Source organism: Salvelinus alpinus, chromosome 18 (assembly GCF_045679555.1).
Source record: "Salvelinus alpinus chromosome 18, SLU_Salpinus.1, whole genome shotgun sequence".
Classification (NCBI taxonomy): domain Eukaryota; kingdom Metazoa; phylum Chordata; class Actinopteri; order Salmoniformes; family Salmonidae; genus Salvelinus; species Salvelinus alpinus.
In genome coordinates this window covers 50,173,827-50,199,214 of record NC_092103.1, presented here as the reverse complement: position 1 = coordinate 50,199,214, position 25,388 = coordinate 50,173,827, and the positions used below count along the sequence as shown (strand labels likewise).

General features: G+C 43.9%; 2 protein-coding genes across 2 annotated transcripts in view; one reads left to right on the top strand and one right to left on the bottom strand.

Moving 5' to 3' along the window:
* LOC139544442 (sorting nexin-30-like) overlaps positions 1-11,585 on the bottom strand; it is a 50,858-nt gene extending 39,273 nt beyond the window's left edge. Inside the window, exons 1-2 of the mRNA XM_071351550.1 lie at positions 11,285-11,585; positions 1,681-1,869 (exon numbers count right to left, since the gene is read on the bottom strand). Of these exons, the coding sequence (XP_071207651.1) occupies positions 1,681-1,869; positions 11,285-11,422 (327 nt within the window). The 5' untranslated portion in view covers positions 11,423-11,585. The remainder of the gene's footprint in view (positions 1-1,680; positions 1,870-11,284) is intronic.
* A 4,311-nt stretch (positions 11,586-15,896) lies between these two features.
* On the top strand, positions 15,897-24,106 carry inip (ints3 and nabp interacting protein). Its single transcript, XM_071351555.1, has 4 exons — positions 15,897-16,457; positions 16,664-16,760; positions 17,077-17,167; positions 23,505-24,106. The coding sequence occupies exons 1-4, from the start codon at positions 16,433-16,435 to the stop codon at positions 23,610-23,612; spliced, it is 321 nt and encodes a 106-aa protein (XP_071207656.1). The 5' UTR covers positions 15,897-16,432; the 3' UTR covers positions 23,613-24,106.
* The last annotated feature ends 1,282 nt before the right edge of the window (positions 24,107-25,388 follow it).

Sequence of the window (25,388 nt, the reverse complement as noted above, 5' to 3'; positions counted from 1 at the left end):
CAAATCTACCATTCCAGTGTTTTACTAGCTATATTGTATTTTCTTTGCCACCATGGCGTGTTTTTTGCCTCACATTGTATATAGACTTATTTTTCTACTGTATTATTGACTGTATGTTTGTTTATTCCATGTGTAACTCTGTGTTGTTTGTGTCGAACTGCTTTGCTTTATCTTGGCCAGGTCGCAGTTGTAAATGAGAACTTGTTCTCAACTAGCCAACCTGGTTAAATAAAGGTGAAATAAAATAAATAAATAAATAAATAAAAAGGAGAGGTAAAGAGGGGTGAGGAGAGGTAAAGAGGGGTGAGGAGAGGTAAAGAGGGGTGAGGAGAGGTAAAGAGGGGTGAGGAGAGGTAAAGAGGGGTGAGGAGAGGTAAAGAGGGGTGAGGAGAGGTAAAGAGGGGTGAGGAGAGGTGAGGAGAGGTAAAGAGGGGTGAGGAGAGGTAAAGAGGGGTGAGGAGAGGTAAAGAGGGGTTAGGAGAGGTGAGGAGAGGTAAAGAGGGGTTAGGAGAGGTGAGGAGAGATAAAGAGGGGTGAGGAGAGGTAAAGAGGGGTGAGGAGAGGTAAAGAGGGGTGAGGAGAGGTAAAGAGGGGTTAGGAGAGGTGAGGAGAGGTAAAGAGGGGTTAGGAGAGGTGAGGAGAGGTGAGGAGAGGAGAGATGAGGAGAGATGAGGAGAGGTGAGGAGAGGTGAGGAGAGGTGAGGAGAGGAGGGGGGTGAGGAGAGGTGAGGGAGGGGAGGGGGGTGAGGAGAGGTGAGGGGTGAGGAGAGGTGAGGAGAGGTGAGGGAGGGGAGGGGGGTGAGGAGAGGTGAGGGGTGAGGAGAGGTGAGGAGAGATGAGGGGGGGAGGGGGGTGAGGAGAGGTGAGGGGTGAGGAGAGGTGAGGGAGGGGAGGGGGGGGGGAGAGGTGAGGGGTGAGGAGAGGTGAGGAGAGGAGGGGTGAGGAGAGGTGAGGGGTGAGGAGAGGTGAGGAGGGGGATGAGCGAGAAGTGAGAGACAACAACACTGTGGTGCTCCAGCAACTTGCTAAGTTGGTCTATTTGATGACATAATAAACACAGAATTCTAACAGCAGAAAGGGTTGGGGCAGTTGCTGTGTTTTCCCCTCCACATTCCAGGTAGTGTTTTCCAGATCTGGATTCGTGGGTGACTGCAGCATCACAGCTCCTCCAGAGGGTAACAGACAGCTCCTCCAGAGGGTAACAGACAGCTCCTCCAGAGGGTAACAGACAGCTCCTCCAGAGGGTAACAGACAGCTTCTCCAGAGGGTAACAGACAGCTCCTCCAGAGGGTAACAGACAGCTCCTCCAGAGGGTAACAGACAGCTCCTCCAGAGGGTAACAGACAGCTTCTCCAGAGGGTAACAGACAGCTTCTCCAGAGGGTAACAGACAGCTTCTCCAGAGGGTAACAGACAGCTTCTCCAGAGGGTAACAGACAGCTCCTCCAGAGGGTAACAGACAGCTCCTCCAGAGGGTAACAGACAGCTTCTCCAGAGGGTAACAGACAGCTCCTCCAGAGGGTAACAGACAGCTTCCCCAGAGGGTAACAGACAGCTTGTCCACTGTCACATTGAGACAGCGAGCATGTGAGGACCCTACCTACCTTAGTCACCACTCTGTAGGTGATGTACGTCTCCACGGTGCTGAGAGACAGCGAGCATGAGAGAGGACCCTCCCTACCTTAGTCACCACTCTGTAGGTGATGTACGTCTCCATGGTGCTGACGTGTTTCCTCGGGTCGTCGACGGTAACGAAGAGGTCACGTGTTTCTCCATCCAGGTCGTCATCCAGCTGCAGCCGGTTCAGGAGGGAAGACGAGGAGGCGGGACTAGATGTCTCCACCGGCGTCCCATTGGGCAGACTCAGGTCCTAGAAGCAGGTAACATGAAGAACATAGAAACAGCTTTAGTAGTTGAACGTGTCCTAAATACCACCCAACATAGTGCACTACTTCTGACTAGAGAATACCACCTAACATAGTGCACTACTTCTGACTAGAGAATACCACCCAACATAGTGCACTACTTCTGACTAGAGAATACCACCTAACATAGTGCACTACTTCTGACTAGAGAATACCACCCAACACAGTGCACTACTTCTGACTAGAGAATACCACCTAACATAGTGCACTACTTCTGACTAGAGAATACCACCCAACATAGTGCACTACTTCTGACTAGAGAATACCACCCAACACAGTGCACTACTTCTGACTAGAGAATACCACCCAACACAGTGCACTACTTCTGACTAGAGAATACCACCTAACATAGTGCACTACTTCTGACTAGAGAATACCACCCAACACAGTGCACTACTTCTGACTAGAGAATACCACCCAACACAGTGCACTACTTCTGACTAGAGAATACCACCTAACATAGTGCACTACTTCTGACTAGAGAATACCACCCAACACAGTGCACTACTTCTGACTAGAGAATACCACCCAACACAGTGCACTACTTCTGACTAGAGAATACCACCCAACACAGTGCACTACTTCTGACTAGAGAATACCACCCAACATAGTGCACTACTTCTGACTAGAGAATACCACCCAACACAGTGCACTACTTCTGACTAGAGAATACCACCCAACACAGTGCACTACTTCTGACTAGAGAATACCACCCAACACAGTGCACTACTTCTGACTAGAGAATACCACCCAACACAGTGCACTACTTCTGACTAGAGAATACCACCCAACACAGTGCACTACTTCTGACTAGAGAATACCACCCAACATAGTGCACTACTTCTGACTAGAGAATACCACCCAACATAGTGCACTACTTCTGACTAGAGAATACCACCCAACACAGTGCACTACTTCTGACTAGAGAATACCACCCAACATAGTGCACTACTTCTGACTAGAGAATACCACCCAACATAGTGCACTACTTCTGACTAGAGAATACCACCCAACATAGTGCACTACTTCTGACTAGAGAATACCACCCAACACAGTGCACTACTTCTGACTAGAGAATACCACCCAACATAGTGCACTACTTCTGACTAGAGAATACCACCCAACATAGTGCACTACTTCTGACTAGAGAATACCACCCAACATAGTGCACTACTTCTGACTAGAGAATACCACCCAACATAGTGCACTACTTCTGACTAGAGAATACCACCCAACACAGTGCACTACTTCTGACTAGAGAATACCACCCAACACAGTGCACTACTTCTGACTAGAGAATACCACCCAACACAGTGCACTACTTCTGACTAGAGAATACCACCCAACATAGTGCACTACTTCTGACTAGAGAATACCACCCAACATAGTGCACTACTTCTGACTAGAGAATACCACCCAACACAGTGCACTACTTCTGACTAGAGAATACCACCCAACATAGTGCACTACTTCTGACTAGAGAATACCACCCAACATAGTGCACTACTTCTGACTAGAGAATACCACCCAACACAGTGCACTACTTCTGACTAGAGAATACCACCCAACACAGTGCACTACTTCTGACTAGAGAATACCACCCAACACAGTGCACTACTTCTGACTAGAGAATACCACCCAACACAGTGCACTACTTCTGACTAGAGAATACCACCCAACACAGTGCACTACTTCTGACTAGAGAATACCACCCAACACAGTGCACTACTTCTGACTAGAGAATACCACCCAACATAGTGCACTACTTCTGACTAGAGAATACCACCCAACATAGTGCACTACTTCTGACTAGAGAATACCACCCAACACAGTGCACTACTTCTGACTAGAGAATACCACCCAACACAGTGCACTACTTCTGACTAGAGAATACCACCCAACATAGTGCACTACTTCTGACTAGAGAATACCACCCAACATAGTGCACTACTTCTGACTAGAGAATACCACCCAACACAGTGCACTACTTCTGACTAGAGAATACCACCCAACATAGTGCACTACTTCTGACTAGAGAATACCACCCAACATAGTGCACTACTTCTGACTAGAGAATACCACCCAACATAGTGCACTACTTCTGACTAGAGAATACCACCCAACACAGTGCACTACTTCTGACTAGAGAATACCACCCAACATAGTGCACTACTTCTGACTAGAGAATACCACCCAACATAGTGCACTACTTCTGACTAGAGAATACCACCCAACATAGTGCACTACTTCTGACTAGAGAATAACACCCAACATAGTGCACTACAGACATGATCGGTACTCTACAACTAATCACAGATCACATGACTGGTACTCTACAGCTAATCACAGATCACATGACTGGTACTCTACAGCTCATAACAGATCACATGACTGGTACTCTACAGCTCATAACAGATCACATGACTGGTACTCTACAGCTCATAACAGATCACATGACTGGTACTCTACAGCTCATAACAGATCACATGACTGGTACTCTACAGCTCATAACAGATCACATGACTGGTACTCTACAGCTCATAACAGATCACATGACTGGTACTCTACAGCTCATAACAGATCACATGACTGGTACTCTACAGCTAATAACAGATCACATGACTGGTACTCTACAGCTAATAACAGATCACATGACTGGTACTCTACAGCTAATAACAGATCACATGACTGGTACTCTACAGCTAATAACAGATCACATGACTGGTACTCTACAGCTCATAACAGATCACATGACTGGTACTCTACAGCTAATAACAGATCACATGACTGGTACTCTACAGCTCATAACAGATCACATGACTGGTACTCTACAGCTCATAACAGATCACATGACTGGTACTCTACAGCTCATAACAGATCACATGACTGGTACTCTACAGCTAATAACAGATCACATGACTGGTACTCTACAGCTCATAACAGATCACATGACTGGTACTCAGCAGCTAATAACAGATCACATGACTGGTACTCTACAGCTCATAACAGATCACATGACTGGTACTCAGCAGCTAATAACAGATCACATGACTGGTACTCTACAGCTCATAACAGATCACATGACTGGTACTCTACAGCTCATAACAGATCACATGACTGGTACTCAGCAGCTAATAACAGATCACATGACTGGTACTCTACAGCTCATAACAGATCACATGACTGGTACTCAGCAGCTAATAACAGATCACATGACTGGTACTCTACAGCTCATAACAGATCACATGACTGGTACTCTACAGCTCATAACAGATCACATGACTGGTACTCTACAGCTCATAACAGATCACATGACTGGTACTCTACAGCTAATAACAGATCACATGACTGGTACTCTACAGCTAATAACAGATCACATGACTGGTACTCTACAGCTAATAACAGATCACATGACTGGTACTCTACAGCTAATAACAGATCACATGACTGGTACTCTACAGCTCATAACAGATCACATGACTGGTACTCTACAGCTAATAACAGATCACATGACTGGTACTCTACAGCTCATAACAGATCACATGACTGGTACTCTACAGCTCATAACAGATCACATGACTGGTACTCTACAGCTCATAACAGATCACATGACTGGTACTCTACAGCTAATAACAGATCACATGACTGGTACTCTACAGCTCATAACAGATCACATGACTGGTACTCAGCAGCTAATAACAGATCACATGACTGGTACTCTACAGCTCATAACAGATCACATGACTGGTACTCAGCAGCTAATAACAGATCACATGACTGGTACTCTACAGCTCATAACAGATCACATGACTGGTACTCTACAGCTCATAACAGATCACATGACTGGTACTCAGCAGCTAATAACAGATCACATGACTGGTACTCTACAGCTCATAACAGATCACATGACTGGTACTCAGCAGCTAATAACAGATCACATGACTGGTACTCTACAGCTCATAACAGATCACATGACTGGTACTCTACAGCTCATAACAGATCACATGACTGGTACTCTACAGCTCATAACAGATCACATGACTGGTACTCTACAGCTCATAACAGATCACATGACTGGTACTCTGCAGCTCATAACAGATCACATGACTGGTACTCTACAGCTCATAACAGATCACATGACTGGTACTCTACAGCTCATAACAGATCACATGACTGGTACTCTACAGCTAATAACAGATCACATGACTGGTACTCTACAGCTCATAACAGATCACATGACTGGTACTCTACAGCTCATAACAGATCACATGACTGGTACTCTGCAGCTCATAACAGATCACATGACTGGTACTCTACAGCTCATAACAGATCACATGACTGGTACTCTGCAGCTCATAACAGATCACATGACTGGTACTCTACAGCTCATAACAGATCACATGACTGGTACTCTACAGCTCATAACAGATCACATGACTGGTACTCAGCAGCTAATAACAGATCACATGACTGGTACTCTACAGCTCATAACAGATCACATGACTGGTACTCAGCAGCTAATAACAGATCACATGACTGGTACTCTACAGCTCATAACAGATCACATGACTGGTACTCTACAGCTCATAACAGATCACATGACTGGTACTCTACAGCTCATAACAGATCACATGACTGGTACTCTACAGCTCATAACAGATCACATGACTGGTACTCTGCAGCTCATAACAGATCACATGACTGGTACTCTACAGCTCATAACAGATCACATGACTGGTACTCTACAGCTCATAACAGATCACATGACTGGTACTCTACAGCTAATAACAGATCACATGACTGGTACTCTACAGCTCATAACAGATCACATGACTGGTACTCTACAGCTCATAACAGATCACATGACTGGTACTCTGCAGCTCATAACAGATCACATGACTGGTACTCTACAGCTCATAACAGATCACATGACTGGTACTCTGCAGCTCATAACAGATCACATGACTGGTACTCTACAGCTAATAACAGATCACATGACTGGTACTCTACAGCTCATAACAGATCACATGACTGGTACTCTACAGCTCATAACAGATCACATGACTGGTACTCTACAGCTAATAACAGATCACATGACTGGTACTCTACAGCTCATAACAGATCACATGACTGGTACTCTACAGCTCATAACAGATCACATGACTGGTACTCTACAGCTCATAACAGATCACATGACTGGTACTCTACAGCTAATAACAGATCACATGACTGGTACTCTACAGCTCATAACAGATCACATGACTGGTACTCTACAGCTCATAACAGATCACATGACTGGTACTCTACAGCTCATAACAGATCACATGACTGGTACTCTACAGCTCATAACAGATCACATGACTGGTACTCTACAGCTCATAACAGATCACATGACTGGTACTCTACAGCTCATAACAGATCACATGACTGTACTGTGTTGTTAGTTATTGCAACTGTATCAGGACATCAAACCAGCGTTGTAATAGGAGAGAGAGTTTTGTAATATAAGGCCCTAAAAGACAACCTCATTTAAAAAGAGCTGCTTCTGCTGGAAAATACTGACAAAACTTTCCTGGTCGCCTGCCCAGCCAGCTCAGAGAGTTGGGCTTGTTTCATAAAGGGCTCTTTCCTAAACAGACAATAACAGTGTTAGCCAAAGTGAAACACTGATGTTAAAAGACTGACAAATGATACACTGCCATGTCAGTAGAACAAACAGCTGCTAGTTAGGCCTAGCAGGACAAAGTCATTCAGCTCTCCAGCCTCCATCTAGGAGTCCGCTCAGGTTCAGAGGTTAAAATGTCAATGGCTCCAAGTTAACTCACAAGACCTTCGTTACACATCCCCGTCTACAGGTAACTGCCACAATAAAAGGAAACACCAACATAACGTGTCTTAATAGGGCATTTTGGTCTGCCACAAACCGCCAGAACAGCATCAATGTACCTTGGCAATAGATTTGTCTGGAACGCTATGAGAAGGACATGCCACCAGAACCCTGTCGGAGACTGAGATGGCGTCATCTACGGATCTGTTGGATTCTCTGACATGTCAGAAAATGGCGGTCGTGCATCTTGTCGTATGAGCAGTGCTACAACATGATTGGGCAAGGACTGCTGCCAATAGCCAATGAGTACTCAGCATTTGAGACCAAAACAATGACGGCTTTGAGGAAAGCAACAACATGCATCGTTTAAACCGAGGTGATGGAGGACAGACTGGTGGAGCTGTAGAGAGAACGAGGTGATGGAGGACAGACTGGTGGAGCTGTAGAGAGAACGAGGTGATGGAGGACAGACTGGTGGAGCTGTAGAGAGAACAAGGTGATGGAGGACAGACTGGTGGAGCTGTAGAGAGATTTTTTTTTATTCTACAGAGGGAATTGGAGGTAAAAGGCAACTTTTTTAAGTTGAAAAGGCAGCTGTGCTCCCTCTAGTCATTTGTGGCTTAGTGACATAATCAAACACTGTGCTTAAAGCATCAGACAAGCTCAGTGCATATAGCAGATTTTTTTTTAAACACATAGGATGTGTCAATATATGGAAAAATACACTTTTTAAAATGTTGTCCAATTGGTCGAAAGAACAGACCAATTGGTCGACCAACCATTTTTTTGTAGGGGGCAGCCCTAATGTGTAATAACATCATCATTCGCATGATAGGATGTTAATTGTTTAATTAACTCAAGAACCACACCTGTGTGGAAGCACCTGCTTTCAATATACTCAGTATTCTTAATTAACTCAAGATTCAAAACAGAGCCCCGTGGGCCTTGGTCAAAACAGAGCCCCGTGGGCCTTGGTCAAAACAGAGCCCCGTGGGCCTTGGTCAAAACAGAGCCCCGTGGGCCTTGGTCAAAACAGAGCCCCGTGGGCCTTGGTCAAAACAGAGCCCTGTGAGCCTTGGTCAAAACAGAGCCCCGTGGGCCTTGGTCAAAACAGAGCCCCGTGGGCCTTGGTCAAAACAGAGCCCTGTGGGCCTTGGTCAAAACAGAACCCTGTGGGCCTTGGTCAAAACAGAGCATTAAATAGGTAAGAGGATGCCAGTTGGGATTTAGCCCGTCACTGTGCATTCATTTATATGGGGTACTGTTGCATATTCAGATCATAAAGCAAAGACAGAATGGCCTATTGAACTGATGAGCATAGGAAGCAAGCTCCTTATTGTAGCCAAACTATGATGGTAAACTATGATAACAAATGAACACATTCTTGAAACGCTTTCTTTATGTTCAGTCCAGTGATTTATTGGAGAGATGGTTTAAAAACAGCCTAACTCCTCAAGACCTAAGAGGTAGCATTAGTAATGCATTACACTGTGGAATGACAGGAATGCTTCAACCAGGATTATGGGGCGGTTTGCCGGACATGGATTAAGGCTTATCCCTGGACTAAAAAACACACTCAATGGAGAAGCTCTATTGGAAATGCTTTTTAGTCCAGGATAAGTCTCAGCTTCTCCCCCCAAGTCATAAGACTCCTGAACAGCTAATCAAAAGGCTACCCAGAACCCTCTTTTACACTGCTGCTACTCTCTGTTTATTATCTATGCGTAGTCACTTTACCTCTATCTACATGTACATATGACCTCAATTACCTCGACTAACCTGTACCCCCGCACATTGACTCTGTACCGGTACCCCCTGTATATAGCCTCCACATTGACTCTGTACCGGTACCCCCTGTATATAGCCTCCACATTGACTCTGTACCGGTACCCCCTGTATATAGCCTCCACATTGACTCTGTACCGGTACCCCCTGTATATAGCCTCCACATTGACTCTGTACCGGTACCCCCTGTATATAGCCTCCACATTGACTCTGTACCAGTACCCCCTGTATAAAGCCTCCACATTGACTCTGTACCGGTACCCCCTGTATATAGCCTCCACATTGACTCTGTACCGGTTCCCCCTGTATATAGCCTCCACATTGACTCTGTACCGGTACCCCTGTATATAGCCTCCACATTGACTCTGTACTGGTACCCCACTGTATATAGCCTCGCTACTGTTATTTTACTGCTGCTCTTTAATCATGTTACTTTTATTTTCTATTTAACACTTATTTTAAAGCATTGTTGGTTAAGGACTTGTAAGTAGTCTACGCCTGTTGTATTTGGCACATGTGACAAATACATTTTTTATTATTATTTATTTCTTTAGACTGTGTCCGGCAAACTGACGCTATGAGTCATTTAGTGTTCTACTTAGTCCCGTGTGGCTCAGTTGGTAGAGCATGGCGCGTGCAACGCCAGGGTTGTGGGTTCATTCCCCACGGGGGGACCAGGATGAATATGTATGAACTTTCCAATTTGTAAGTCGCTCTGAATAAGAGTGTCTGCTAAATGACTTAAATGTAAATGTAATGTAAATGTACTTCTCTTGCTATTTGTAAACAGACTGTATCTCTGAGCAGAATAGAGCTTGTCTTGGACATGGCCTCATTTTCACTACACACATTATGAAACAACAAGTTATACACAGTAAACAATCCCCATAGAGAGCATAGGTTGTGGCCAAAACGGCACCCCGTTCCCTACGTAGTTCACTACTTTTTGAGGGCTCTGGTCAAAAGTAGTGCACTATATTGGGAATCAGGTGCCATTTGGCCACTGCCCATGAGAAGGAGATGTCCCTGAGGAGAACACAGTGGCGTTGGCAGGCTGCACGGACAGCCCACTCTGAAGCAACCCACAGTATCACAAAACTAGCGCAACTATCTATGGCTGTTTGTTTATGTGTGTTCATGTTTTAAATACCACTGCTTTCTAGACATAGCATGGTTTTAAAAAGACAACATCTGCTCCGTATCAACCAACAGATTGAACGTTATTCAAACCTGGACCTGGGATTCATTTGTATTAGGCTACGTGTGATATTGTTATCTTGTGTTCTTTACAAACTACTGGTAGAAGGAATCTCCAGCTTGATGACTCATCTTTATCCTGCGATCAGAAAACCTTTGGCTTGGATTCATTTACTAAATGTTATATAGTTAAACAAATGTTTTGTTAGGTCTTTTTATTTTTATTTTACTAGTGACAGTCACAACATGCATCTATAGTTGATGCCATATGGAGAATTCACTGAATGCCTGTAGCGTCAAGTTATCAAATGAAATCAGTCTCCCAACAGCTCTGTCACCAGATCTATTATATGTATACAGGATAAACTGCTAAAATGTCATATTCGAAAATATATGTAGTTTGGCGAAGCAGATGAGCGTTCAGAAGAAAAAAAATCTGAAAAGATTTGATAACCAGGTTAGCCGGTTTTTATCCTCAACCCATGTAAGGCCAAAGTATCTAAACCACTATCTCTATTTAACGTATTTATTTATCTATCTATCTATCATACCTTCTCTCCAATGCTGCTGAGGTTTCTGACATCTGGACTGGGTGTGAGAACTGCCTCCTCGGCTCCGAGCGGATGGCACATCTCCTGAATGGGTTTTTGCCCCGACGATGCCAGCGATTTAGGAGTGCCAGCACTCATTGTGTAAGCGAGGGGAAACCGCGAACGGATTTTCCGGAAAATGTCTTAGTTTCTTGGCCTGGAATTATGGTTTGTTTTGTGATTATTTCCAATCCCGTGTATCAAATGCTGAACCCGCTGGCTGCAATCACACAACTGTCAGGTGACTCGCACCGCGCAGTCTCGGAAGTACAATAACAGTACCGGAAGTAATACAACCGCTTGATCCAGGGGGCGCGTTCGAGAGGATCACTTTTGTAAATTCGGGTGACAATCGTTGGTCATATCCTTTCAAAATGTGTTGCATTATAGGGATAAAATTGTCCCACTTGCACCTACATGTCCACTGCATGAGCAATACAACCAGCAGGGGCGGCAAGTATCCTAGTGGTTAGAGCATTGGGCCTGTAACCAAAAGGTTGATATATCAAATCCCCAAGCTGACAAGGTAAAAATCTGTCGTTCTGCCCCTGAACAAGACAGTTAACTCACTGTTCCTAAGCCATTATTGTAAATAAGAATTTGTTCTTCATTGACTTGCCTAGTTAAATAAATGTGATCAAAAGTCATGAAGTTTTGACTGCAAATTTTCTGCAGTTGCTCCTCACCAGCTGCAACTTGAAGCCATTGCCTGCATTGTGGAAGGCACTAATAGTCAATCAATCATAAGTGTTTTTGTTTGGCCGATGTGAACGGGACCAAAGACATGACTGAAACAGAGAGCAGCTTGCCGGGAAAGAGGTATTCTGGAGAGAGACGTGCCTTGTGCATCTGGGCCACAATCCCCATATTCTTGGACGGTGTCATCCCCGCGGCCTCCTCAATGGATTAGTCCACTGAGACAAGCGCAAATCAGGCAGCTGTCTCTTGTGCCATGAAAAAAATCTTGTTTTCAATATGGACCACTTTTGTCACACAGTATTTCATATACAGCACCCAAACAGTAGCTGTGCGTGGGTAAAATCACTAGGGAAGCCAAGCCCCCCCCCCTCCAAAAAAGCGCTATTACAACCTATGTGAAAGGAAAGGGGGATACCTAGTCAGTTTTAAAGGGAAAGGGGGATACCTAGTCAGTTTTAAAGAGAAAGGGGGATAGCTAGTCAGTTGTAACGGGAAAGGGGGATACCTAGTCAGTTGTAAAGGGAAAGGGGGATACCTAGTCAGTTGTAAAGGGAAAGGGGGATATCTAGTCAGTTGTACAGGGAAAGGGGGATATCTAGTCAGTTGGAAAGGGGGATACCTAGTCAGTTGGAAAGGGAAAGGGGGATACCTCGTCAGTTGTAAAGGGAAAGGGGGAAACCTAGTCAGTTGGAAAGGGAAAGGGGGATATCTAGTCAGTTGGAAAGGGGGATATCTAATCAGTTGGAAAGGGAAAGGGGTTACCTAGTCAGTTGTACAGGGAAAGGGGGATACCTAGTCAGTTGTAAAGGGAAAGGGGGATACCTAGTCAGTTGTACAGGGAAAGGGGGATACCTAGTCAGTTGGAAAGGGGGATATCTAGTCAGTTTTAAAGGGAAAGGGGGATACCTAGTCAGTTGGAAAGGGGGATACCTAGTCAGTTGGAAAGGGAAAGGGGGATACCTAGTCAGTTGGAAAGGGAAAGGGGGATACCTAGTCAGTTGGAAAGGGAAAGGGGGATACCTAGTCAGTTGGAAAGGGGGATACCTAGTCAGTTGGAAAGGGGGATATCTAGTCAGTTGGAAAGGGAAAGGGGGATACTTAGTCAGTTGGAAAGGGAAAGGGGGATATCTAGTCAGTTGTAAAGGGAAAGGGGGATACCTAGTCAGTTGGAAAGGGGGATATCTAGTCAGTTTTAAAGGGAAAGGGGGATACCTAGTCAGTTGGAAAGGGAAAGGGGGATACCTAGTCAGTTGTAAAGGGAAAGGGGGATACCTAGTCAGTTGGAAAGGGGGATATCTAGTCAGTTGTAAAGGGAAAGGGGAAAGGGGAAGTCAAAGTCAGAAGTTTACATACATTTAGGTTGGAGTCATTAAAACTCGTTTATCAAACACTACACAAGTTTCTTGTTAACAAACTATCGTTTTGGCAAGTCGGTTAGGACATCTACTTTGTGCATGACACAAATACTTTTTCCAACAATTGTTTACAGACATATAATTTCACTTATAATTCACTGTATCACAATTCCAGTGGGTGAGAAGTTTACATACACTAAGTTGACTGTGCCTTTAAACAGCTTGGAATATTCCCGAAAATGATGTCATGGCTTTAGACGCTTCTGATAGGCTAACTGACATAATTTGAGTCAATTGGAGGTGTACCTGTGGATATATTTCAAGGCCTAAACTCAGTGCCTCTTTGCTTGACATCATGGGAAAATCAAAAGAAATCAGCCAAGACCTCAAAAACATTTAGACCTCCACAAGTCTGGTTCATCCTTGGGAGCAATTTCCAAACGCCTGAAGGTACCACGTTCATCTGTACAAACAATAGTACGCAAGTATAAACACCATGGGACCACGCAGCCGTCATACTGCTCAGGAAGGAGACACGTTCTGTCTCCTAGAGATGAACGTACTTTGGTGCGAAAACTGCAAATCAATCCCAGAACAACAGCAAAGGACCTTGTGAAGATGCTGGAGGAAACAGGTACAAAAGTATCTATATCCACAGTAAAACAAGTCCTATATCGACATAACCTGAAAGGCCGCTCAGAAGCCACTGCTCCAAAACCGCCATAAAAAAGCCAGTCTACGGTTTGCAACTGCACATGGGGACAAAGATCGTACCTTTTGGAGAAATGTCCTCTTGTCTGATGAAACAAAAATATAACTGTTTGGCCATAATGACCATCGTTAAGTTTGGAGGAAAAGGGGGACGCTTGCAAGCCGAAGAACACCATGCCAACCGTGAAGCACGGGGGTGGCAGCATCATGTTGTGGGGGTGCTTTGCTGCAGGAGGGACTGGTGCACTTCACAAAATAGATGGCATCATGAAGGAGGAAAATTATGTGGATATATTGAAGGAATATCTCAGAACTGAAAAAGCGTGTGCGAGCAAGGAGGCCTACCAACCTCACTCAGTTACACCAGCTCTGTCTGGAAGGCTACCCGAAACGTTTGACCCAAGTTAAACAATTTTAAAGGCAATGCTACCAAATACTAATTGAGTGTATGTAAACTTCTGACCCACTGGGAATATGATGAAAGAAATAAAAGATGAAATAAATCATTCTCTCTACTATTATTCTGACATTTCACATTCTTAAAATAAATTGGTGATCCTAAGTGACCTAAAACAGGGAATTTTTACGAGGATTAAATGTCAGGAATTGTGAAAAACTGAGTTTAAATGTATTTGGCTAAGGTGTATGTAAACTTACGACTCAACTTTATTCCAGTCCAAGGCCTCCCGAGTGGAGCAGTGGACCAAGGCACTGCATCGTAGTGCTAGCTGTGCCACCAGAGATTCTGGGTCTGAGTCTGAAGCTCTGTCGCAGCCAGCCGCGACAAGGAGACCCATGGGGCGGCGCACATTTGGCCCAGCGTCGTCCGGGTTAAGGGAGGGTTTAGCAGGCAGGGATGTCCTTGTCCTATCACGCACTAGCGACTCCTGTGGCGGACCGGGCGCAGTGCACGCTGACACCAGTCGCCAGGTGCACGGTGTTTCCTCCGACACATTGGTGCGGCTGGGTTAAATGGGCATTGTGTCAAGGCTTGGTTGGGCTGTGTTTCGGAGGACGCACGGCTCTCGACCTTCGCCTCTCCCGAGTCCGTACGGGAGTTGCAGTGATGAGACAAGACTGTAACTACCAACTGGAAACCATGAAATTGGGGAGAAAAAGGGGTAAGAAAAAAGTTTTTTTTAAACACTATGTATAAGAGATTCAGGTCCCGCTGGACCGGAGTGGAGAAGGCTGATGTGGAGGCTAAGCGTGCTGTGAGGAGAGAGATATTCAGCTCCAACTCGACCCAGTAAAGTCAAGTCCTTGATCCAGGCAAATGAGCTTGATCTTTGGATGCTAGTAGCAAGGGGAGGCAATTTTATGGAGTGCACCAGTCATTTTTTTAACCAGTTAAGAACAAATTCTTATTTTCAATGATGGCCTAGGAACAGTGGGTTAACTGCCTTGTTCAGGGGCAGAATGACAGATTTTTACCTTGTCAGCTTGGGGATTTGATCTTGCAACCTTCCAATTACCAGTCCAACACTCTAACCACTAGGCTACCTGCCACCCCAGTAGTGGAAGAGGAGTACGGGGTGTAGGAGAGAAGAAGTTATGCGGAGTAGACTACGGTTTTGGGCACACAGGTTTGAATGCCACATTGTGGATGATAGGGAGACATGAAACAGGTCTGTGTGATGAGTGTTTAGTGGAGGAAATGGTGGAACATGTGTTGATATTTTGTGAACTGTATAACGTAGACAGGAAGAGATTGTGTGAAAGGGTTAGAGAGGCTGGACGGGGGTTTGGGTGGATTAGTGGGGGAAGGAAATGGGAGGGAAATGGTGTCTAGGGCTCTATTTCACTTAGAGGAACAGGACTAATGAAGATCATTTAATGTAGGTAGTCCGTCACTGGCCTCACACTCCAGTACAATAGGTGGCGTTTTATGCATCTTAAAAGTTGGATGCGATCCGCCAACCCAATCACAAAGAAGAAGAAGAAAAAGAAGAAGAAAGAGCAAACATTTCGCTGCGTCTGCAAATCTGTGTACGCGACCAATAAACCTTGATTTGATCGATAGTCGCCAACTTGACAAAAGCGATCCGCTCGAACGCGCCCCTTAGTTGAAGCGCTAACGTGACTTTTTGTTGATACACGAGTTCACCAGAGGAGTAAAACGTAGTTATGTTTTAGTGGTTTGTTTCTGTATATAGCAAAGACTTTACGTAGAACTCAAGAATTCGATTCGTTGTGATAGTTATGTAGCCATTTGAACGATAGTAGACATCTGCTATCCTCGGTCGATTCGTCCAATCTGTCCCAGTGCTAATGCTAGCTAGCTAGCACAGTGCTCTCTCTATCTATCTTTTGTGTTGTTTAGGCTGCAGTCACTTTCTCTGACATGGCCTCGCCTGCACCTGGATCGGGTAAGTCAAGTAGCAGAAGTCCGGGTAGTATAGCAGAATAGTGTAGCTAGCAGGTAGCTCTGAGCCAGGGCGTTTTGTGCTGCTTGCTGATGGCTAGGTTTCAACACCACTGGACTACAGCTAAATTGGCGTTAATTGTGCTGATACTGCATTTGTGTAACATTACTTTGTTGCTAATCAGTATTTAATTTTTTTTCTCTACTCAGGATTCCAGAACAAGAACCGTGTTGCCATTTTGGCTGAACTGGACAAGGAGAAGAGACGCTTGATACAAAACTCCTCCATGAATAACCCAGGAGCCAGGTATCTGGAACCATCTGGTTATAGCATCTGGTTATATTGGTGTGTGTGTGTGTGTGTGTGTGTGTGTGTGTGTGTGTGTGTGTGTGTGTGTGTGTGTGTGTGTGTGTGTGTGTGTGTGTGTGTGTGTGTGTGTGTGTGTGTGTGTGTGTGTGTGTGTGTCAGTGATATAGACCTTGCCTGCGTCCCATATAGTGAACTACTTTTGAACAGAGCCCTGGTCAGAAGTATTGCATTTATATAGGGCATAGGGTGCTGTTTGGGACATAGACCCCAGTGCAGCCCTTGACCCATACCCCTCCATCCCTCTCGCCAACAGCATCCCTCTGTCCAGACCAGCCCTGAATAAAGACTTCAGAGACCACGCAGAGCAGCAGCACATCGCTGCCCAGCAGAAAGCAGCTCTGCAGGTAAGGCCTTGACCTCATTCTAACATTTCAGAAATGCACCCCTCCCTCCCTTGTTTCATCTGGGGGTAAGCATAGATCTATAAGTGATTGGACGGGTGTGAGCGAGGTGTTACCTAAACCAACCAATTCAGATCTGGGATTTCTTCAAGGACGGTAGGATGCATTTCAGACGTTTTTCAAGAGGGTCACAGGTGGCCCCAGAGCCATTCTGCATGATCTCTATATACACAGTAAGGTAGGGGTCTGCAACATGTGCCCCACGAGGGATTTTTATTATTAGGTAAAAAAAAAATAAGACTGTGAAATTACCAGGAATAAAGCTAAGAATGAGTTTAAATCTGTTCCCAAATATTCCCAAAATAAAAATATGTGACCGTGTCTTAATGTAATCAAAGGGTAAAGTGGGGTATCTAGTCAGTTGGAAAGGGGGATATCTAGTCAGTTGTAAAGGGAAAGGGGGATACCTAGTCAGTTGGAAAGGGAGATACCTAGTCAGTTGTAAAGGGAAAGGGGGATACCTAGTCAGTTGGAAAGGGAGATACCTAGTCAGTTGTAAAGGGAAAGGGGGATACCTAGTCAGTTGTAAAGGGAAAGGGGGATACCTAGTCAGTTGGAAAGGGAAAGGGAGATACCTAGTCAGTTGGAAAGGGAAAGGGGGATACCTAGTCAGTTGGAAAGGGGGATATCTAGCCAGTTGGAAAGGGGGATATCTAGTCAGTTGTAAAGGGAAAGGGGGATACCTAGTCAGTTGGAAAGGGAGATACCTAGTCAGTTGTAAAGGGAAAGGGGGATACCTAGTCAGTTGGAAAGGGAGATACCTAGTCAGTTGTAAAGGGAAAGGGGGATACCTAGTCAGTTGGAAAGGGAGATACCTAGTCAGTTGTAAAGGGAAAGGGGGATACCTAGTCAGTTGGAAAGGGGGATACCTAGTCAGTTGGAAAGGGAAAGGGGGATACCTAGTCAGTTGGAAAGGGAGATACCTAGTCAGTTGTAAAGGGAAAGGGGGATACCTAGTCAAGGGGAAAGGGGGATATCTAGTCAGTTGGAAAGGGAAAGGGGGATATCTAGTCAGTTGTAAAGGGAAAGGGGGATACCTAGTCAGTTGTACAGGGAAAGGGGGATATCTAGTCAGTTGGAAAGGGAATGGGGACACCTAGTCAGTTGGAAAGGGAGATACCTAGTCAGTTGTAAAGGGAAAGGGGGATACCTAGTCAGTTGGAAAGGGAGATACCTAGTCAGTTGTAAAGGGAAAGGGGGATACCTAGTCAGTTGGAAAGGGGGATACCTAGTCAGTTGGAAAGGGAGATACCTAGTCAGTTGGAAAGGGGGATACCTAGTCAGTTGGAAAGGGGAAAGGGGGATACCTAGTCAGTTGGAAAGGGGAAAGGGGGATATCTAGTCAGTTGGAAAGGGAAAGGGGGATATCTAGTCAGTTGTAAAGGGAAAGGGGGATACCTAGTCAGTTGTACAGGGAAAGGGGGATATCTAGTCAGTTGGAAAGGGGGATATCTAGTCAGTTGGAAAGGGAAAGGGGGATACCTAGTCAGTTGGAAAAGGAAAGGAAAGGGGGATACCTAGTCAGTTGGAAAGGGAATGGGGGATACCTAGTCAGTTGGAAAGGGAATGGGGGATACCTAGTCAGTTGGAAAGGGAATGGGGGATATCTAGTCAGTTGGAAAGGGGGATACCTAGTCAGTTGGAAAGGGAAAGGGGGATATCTAGTCAGTTGGAAAGGGGGATACCTAGTCAGTTGGAAAGGGAAGGGAAAGGGGGATGCCTAGTCAGTTGGAAAGGGAAAGGGGGATACCTAGTCAGTTGGAAAGGGAAAGGGGGATACCTAGTCAGTTGGAAAGGGAAAGGGGGATACCTAGTCAGTTGGAAAGGGGGATACCTAGTCAGTTGGAAAGGGGGATACCTAGTCAGTTGGAAAGGGGAAAGGGGGATACCTAGTCAGTTGGAAAGGGAAAGGGGGATACCTAGTCAGTTGGAAAGGGAGATACCTAGTCAGTTGGAAAGGGAAAGGGGGATACCTAGTCAGTTGGAAAGGGGGATATCTAGTCTGTTGGAAAGGGAAAGGGGGATATCTAGTCAGTTGTAAAGGGAAAGGGGGATACGTAGTCAGTTGGAAAGGGGGATACCTAGTCAGTTGGAAAGGGAATGGGGGATACCTAGTCAGTTGGAAAGGGAATGGGGGATACCTAGTCAGTTGGAAAGGGAATGGGGGATACCTAGTCAGTTGGAAAGGGAATGGGGGATACCTAGTCAGTTGGAAAGGGGGATACCTAGTCAGTTGGAAAGGGGAAAGGGGGATACCTAGTCAGTTGTACAACATTTTGGCATGGGTCCTCAGATCCTCAAAGTTATACAGCTGCACCATCGAGAGCATCCTGAATAGTTGCATCACTGCCTGGTATGGCAACTGCTTGGCATCCGACCGCAAGGCTCTACAGAGGGTAGATATTGCCAGATATTACAGAGGGTAGATATTGCTAAATATTGCCAAACACTCCAGCCAACTTAGTCATAGATTGTTCTCTCTGCTACAGCACGGCAAGCGGTACCAAGTCGAGGTCCAAAAGGCTTTTTAAAAGCTAATCAAATGGCTACCCGGACTATTTGCATTGACCCCAGCTATTCAGTGTTTATTATCTATGCATAGTCACTTTACCCCTACCTACATGTACAGTTGAAGTTGGAAGTTTACATACACCTTAGCCAAATATATTTAAACAGTTTTTCACAATTCCTGACATTTAATCCTAGTAAAAATCCGCTGTCTTAGGTCAGTTAGGATCACCACTTTATTTTAAGAATGTGAGATGTCAGAATAATAGTAGAGAGAATGATTTATTTCAGCTTTTATTTATTTCATCACATTCCCAGTGGGTCAGAAGTTTACATACACTCAATTAGTATTTGGTAGCATTGCCTTTAAATTGTTTAACTTGGGTCAAAGTTTTGGGTAGCCTTACCACAAGCTTCCCACAATAAGTTGGGTGAATTTTGGCCCATTCCTCCTGACAGAGCTGGTGTAGCTGAGTCAGGTTTTTAGGCCTCGTTGCTCGCACACGCTTTTTCAGTTCTGCCCACAAATTTTCTATGGGATTGAGGTCAGGGCTTTGTGATGGCCACTCCAATACCTTGACTTTGTTGTCCTTAAGCCATTTTGACACAACTTTGGAAGTATGCTTGGGATCATTGTCCATTTGGAAGACCCATTTGCGACCAAGCTTTAACTTCCTGACTGATGTCTTGAGATGTTGCTTCAATATATCCACATCATTTTCCCTCCTCATGATGCCATCTATTTTGTGAAGTGCACCAGTCCCTCCTGCAGCAAAGCACCCCCACAACATGATGCTGCCACCCCCGTGCTTCACGGTTGGGATGGTGTTCTTCGGCTTGCAAGCCTCCCCCTTTTTCCTCCAAACATAACGGTGGTCATTATGGCCAAACAGTTCTATTTTTGTTTCATCAGACTAGAGGACATTACTCCAAAAAGTACGATCTTTGTCCCCATGTGCAGTTGCAAACCGTAGTCTGGCTTTTTTATGGTGGTTTTGGAGCAGTGGCTTCTTCCTTGCTGAGGGACCTTTCAGGTTATGTCGATATAGGACTCATTTTACTGTGGATATAGATACTTTTGTACCCGTTTCCTCCAGCATCTTCACAAGGTCCTTTGCTGCTGTTCTGGGATTGATTTGCACTTTTCGCACCAAAGTACGTTCATCTCTAGGAGACAGAATGCGTCTCCTTCCTGAGTGGTATGATGGCTGCGTGGTCCCATGGTGTTTATACTTGCATACTATTGTTTGTACAGATGAACGTGGTACCTTCAGGCGTTTGGAAATTGCTCCCAAGGATGAACCAGACAATTTTTTTTCTGAGGTCTTGCCTGATTTCTTTTGATTTTCCCATGATGTCAAGCAAAGAGGCAGCGAGTTTGAAGGTAGGCCTTGAAATACATCCACAGGTACACCTCCAATTGACTCAAATGATGTCAATTAGCCTATCAGAAGCTTCTAAAGCCATGACATCATTTTCTGGAATATTCCAAGCTGTTTAAAGGCACAGTCAACTTAGTGTATGTAAACTTCTGACCCACTGGAATTGTGATACAGTGAATTATAAGTGAAATAATCTGTCTGTTAACAATAGTTGGAAAAATGACTTGTGACATGCACAAAGTAGAAGTCCTAACCGACTTGCCAAAACTATAGTTTGTTAACAAGAAACTTGTGGAGTGGTTGAAAAACGAGTTTTAATGACTCCAACCTAAGTGTATGTAAACTTCCAACTTCAACTGTATTTGTAAAAAATCTTTCCAGCTCTCTCCCTTTCGATAACCACTCGGTGTGAAAGGGAAAAATGTCCTGCTCTGATCCAGTGGAAACATCATAAAGTAGGCTTCTTATCAGTGCTTCACTTGGATTGAAATGGGTTCCGGTAGGTTCCGGTAGGTTCCGGTACTCATTTTGGGTGCTGGAGCTACTATTCCATAAGAGGAACAGGAGCTCAAGCAGAAGAACATTTGAGTCTCCGGTACTCAGCTCCGGTGAGCTCCTGCCCAAGTCCAAGCACTGCTTCTTATCCCTTGTGAAAATAGCCTAAAGTTGTCTGTCCCGAGCTCACTGGCTCAGGAAACTCTGAGGGCCCAGGATATTTTATGCAAGTTTGCTTGTGCAAGCTTCTGGCCAGACCCAAGTTTAATAGTTGATACAATGTTTCAAGTTCGTTGCTGACAGGCCATGTGTAGCCAATGTTATTTATAGGATATTTAATTTTTATCAAGATATTTTCTACCTGCAGGCTGCAATGTTTTTATTTGTTGGCTTTATGTAGGATATTTGTACATAGTTGGCAATAGAAGATACTTTTTTATGTTTATCATTTTAATTTTGATATAATTTTGATTAACCACATGACAGTGATTTTGAGATATGAATACATTATTATAAATTAAATAACAGTTAAATAACTGTTTCACAATAATGTGCCAATGAAAACCATAACTGTCACGCGGATCGGTAGAAATGGTAAGATAAATTGCCGACTCCTCGTGTAGCCTATTACCGTCAACTTCAGGAGAGTACTGGCACAATCTGAAAGCCAGCAGGAGCGGTTGGCGAATAGTTAGGTAAAGTTTTTTTTCTTCTGGTTATCTAGATCTCTGGTGCCCTCTTGAGGCCTCAAACCATAAGCTTAAATCATCAGACAAGCTATATGCGATTTTCTAAAAACACATAGGGTGTGTCTATATATGGACAAATACAGATTTAAAATGTTCTAGAAATCGATTGGTCGAAAGAACAGACGACTTTCGGTCGACCAACTTCTTTTTTTAAAGTCTGGGACAGGTATTTACTTAAAAAGTAGCCACAAATATTCACATTTATTAAAACACTTAATGGTATTGAAAAACCATCCCGTGGCTGTTTCCTATGTCTTAGCCATTCATAAATCAACATGGTTATATGTCCACGGTATCGCATCCGGAGCGCCAAGTGAAAACAGATTTTATAGAGCCCTACTTAATTATACTTTTTTATAAATGTTATGCTATTTAAAATCAAAGATCTAATACTTGACTGATAAAAATTGGCAAAAGAACATTTCAATTTAAAGAAATTGAATAATTTATCTGAGCAAACCTTTCAATATATAAATTCAAGCAATACTTTAAAACCATTTCAATATAATACATAGGAAAATTGTGCTGGACTATGGTAGATGAAGAATCAATCTCTTTTCAGACTGTTAAGTGTATTTATCTGGTCAATATGTCAGTGCGTTATATGTGAAAATGTATTCGTATTATAAGTTATTTTAATGTTTAAGGACTCTTGGAAGATTAGTCCAAATGAGGACTAAAATATCCTAATAATAAAATATAAGCCCTTTATTTAACCTTTATTTTTCAAGATAATGTGGACTGTCTACTTAATTTTTCTGTTTTAATAAAATAATTTGAAGAACAAACATTGTAGCAATTCATACATCGCAGTAAAATTGTAAGACATTCATCTCAAGAGAAGACGGGTTGAAAGTTTAAAAAATATATATAAATACAAATTTAATGTTCTCTTACTTATGATACTTTTTCAGTCATTAAAATTATAACTTTATTTTTTTTATTTTACACAACAAATGTTCTAATCTGGGAGGTAAAACTTGATCAAGTATTCAGATGGAATCAAGGCCAGAATGTACCAGAGGCCACCAGATTAGAGCTTCTTTGGCAAACACAATCTAACCATAGAGGTCACTCTCTATTTGGTTGGCTACTCTGTGTACTAGTGGAAAACACTGCTAATCTTCCTTTATCTTTCTGTTACAGCATGCTCATGCTCACTCTTCTGGATTCTTCATCACTCAAGACTCGTCCTTCGGGAACCTCATCCTCCCCGTGCTGCCACGTCTAGACCCGCCTCCACCGGCAGAATAACACAAGGAAACTGCAAAAACACCCAACGGCTAAAAGCAGGTTTACAGATCACCTGTTGGGTGTTGACGAATGGCAGCAGATCACCTGTTGGGTGTTGACGAATGGCAGCAGATCACCTGTCGGGTGTTGACGAATGGCAGCAGGCCACAGATCACCTGTTGGGTGTTGACGAATGGCAGATCGGCCGTCATTTGTCCAACGGTTCTGTTGAATTGCCACCGTTCGTCGACACCCGGCAGATCATTTAGTGCGCATGGCCGACGTTCGTTCTGGTGTTTTCTCCCTAACAGACATAGTGACAACACAGACTTTGTTACAAGTTTCTCTCTAGGACTTTCTGAACAAGGTCTTGGATTGTTAGTTGAAGCTAAGGGTCATATTATTTTTGGTATGGTGCACCGTACATCATGTGGTTTTGAAAGACATTGTCATTTTTCTAACATTTTTTATAAATGAAAAAAGGCCTAATCAAATAAAGATAAAGTCAATAGCAACATGTGTACCGTTTTACTCATTATATATATATTATATATCGTTATCTTAAACCCAGACGTTATATTGTTACAACATAGAAGGAACCAGGGTAACTGTTTACGTAATCTGATGACAAAACAAATCAGTTACCAGCAAAAATATTGTAATTTGATTACTTCTTGGATTACTTTTAAATTCAGAAAGGATGTTTGTGAAAAAAATACATCGACACCTTTCTGTTTTCTCAATAACATTCAATTCAGCATTGGGGAAAAAGGCGCACGTTTTTAAGTTTGTTCCACCTGAGCGAGTCTGACCACAAGTCAGAGACCACTATGATGGATCCTTTTTATATAATCCAAGTAACAAGGTAATCAAATTACTTTACTGAGTTTGGGTAATCCCGAAATTACATTAGTTATTACAATTTTGGTAGGTAACTAACGGATTATATTTAGAAAATAATCTACCCAACCCTGGAAAAAAACTATGAATTTAGGTTATAACATTGCACTATGAACATAACACATATGGAATCATGTAGTAACAAAAAAAAGTGTTAAACAAATCAAAATATATTTTAGATTCTTCAAAGTAGCCACCCTTTGTCTTGACAGCTTTGCACATGCTTGGCATTTTCTCAACCAGCTTCACCTGGAATGCTTTTCTAACAGTCTTGAAGGAGTTCCCACATATGCTGAGCACTTGTTTGCCGCTTTTCCTTCACTTTGAGGTCCCAACTCATCCCAAACCATCTCAATTTGGTTGAGGTCGGATGATTGTGGAGGCCAGGTCATCTGATGCAGCACTCCATCACTCTCCTTCTTGGTCAAATAGTCCTTACACAGCCCAGAGGTGTGTTGGGTCATTGTCCTGTTGAAAAACAAATAATGGTCCCACTAAGCACAAACCAGATGGGATGGCGTATCGCTGCAGAATGCTTTGGTAGCCATGCTGGTTAAGTGTGCCTTGGATTCTAAATAAATCACTGTCAGTGTCACCAGCAAAGCACCCCGACACCATCACACCACCTCCTCCATGCTTCACATTGGGAACCACACATGCGGAGATCATCTGTTCACCTACTCTGCGTCTCACAAAGACACGGCGATTGGAACCAAAAATCTTAAAATCAGACAAGAACAGATTTCCACCGGTCTGATGTCCATTGCTCGTGTTTCTTGGCCCAAGCAAGTCTCTTCTTATTGGTGTCCTTTAGTAGTGGTTTCTTTGCAGCATTTTGACCATGAAGACCTGAATCACACAGTCTCCTCTGACCAGTTGATGTTGAGATGTGTCTGT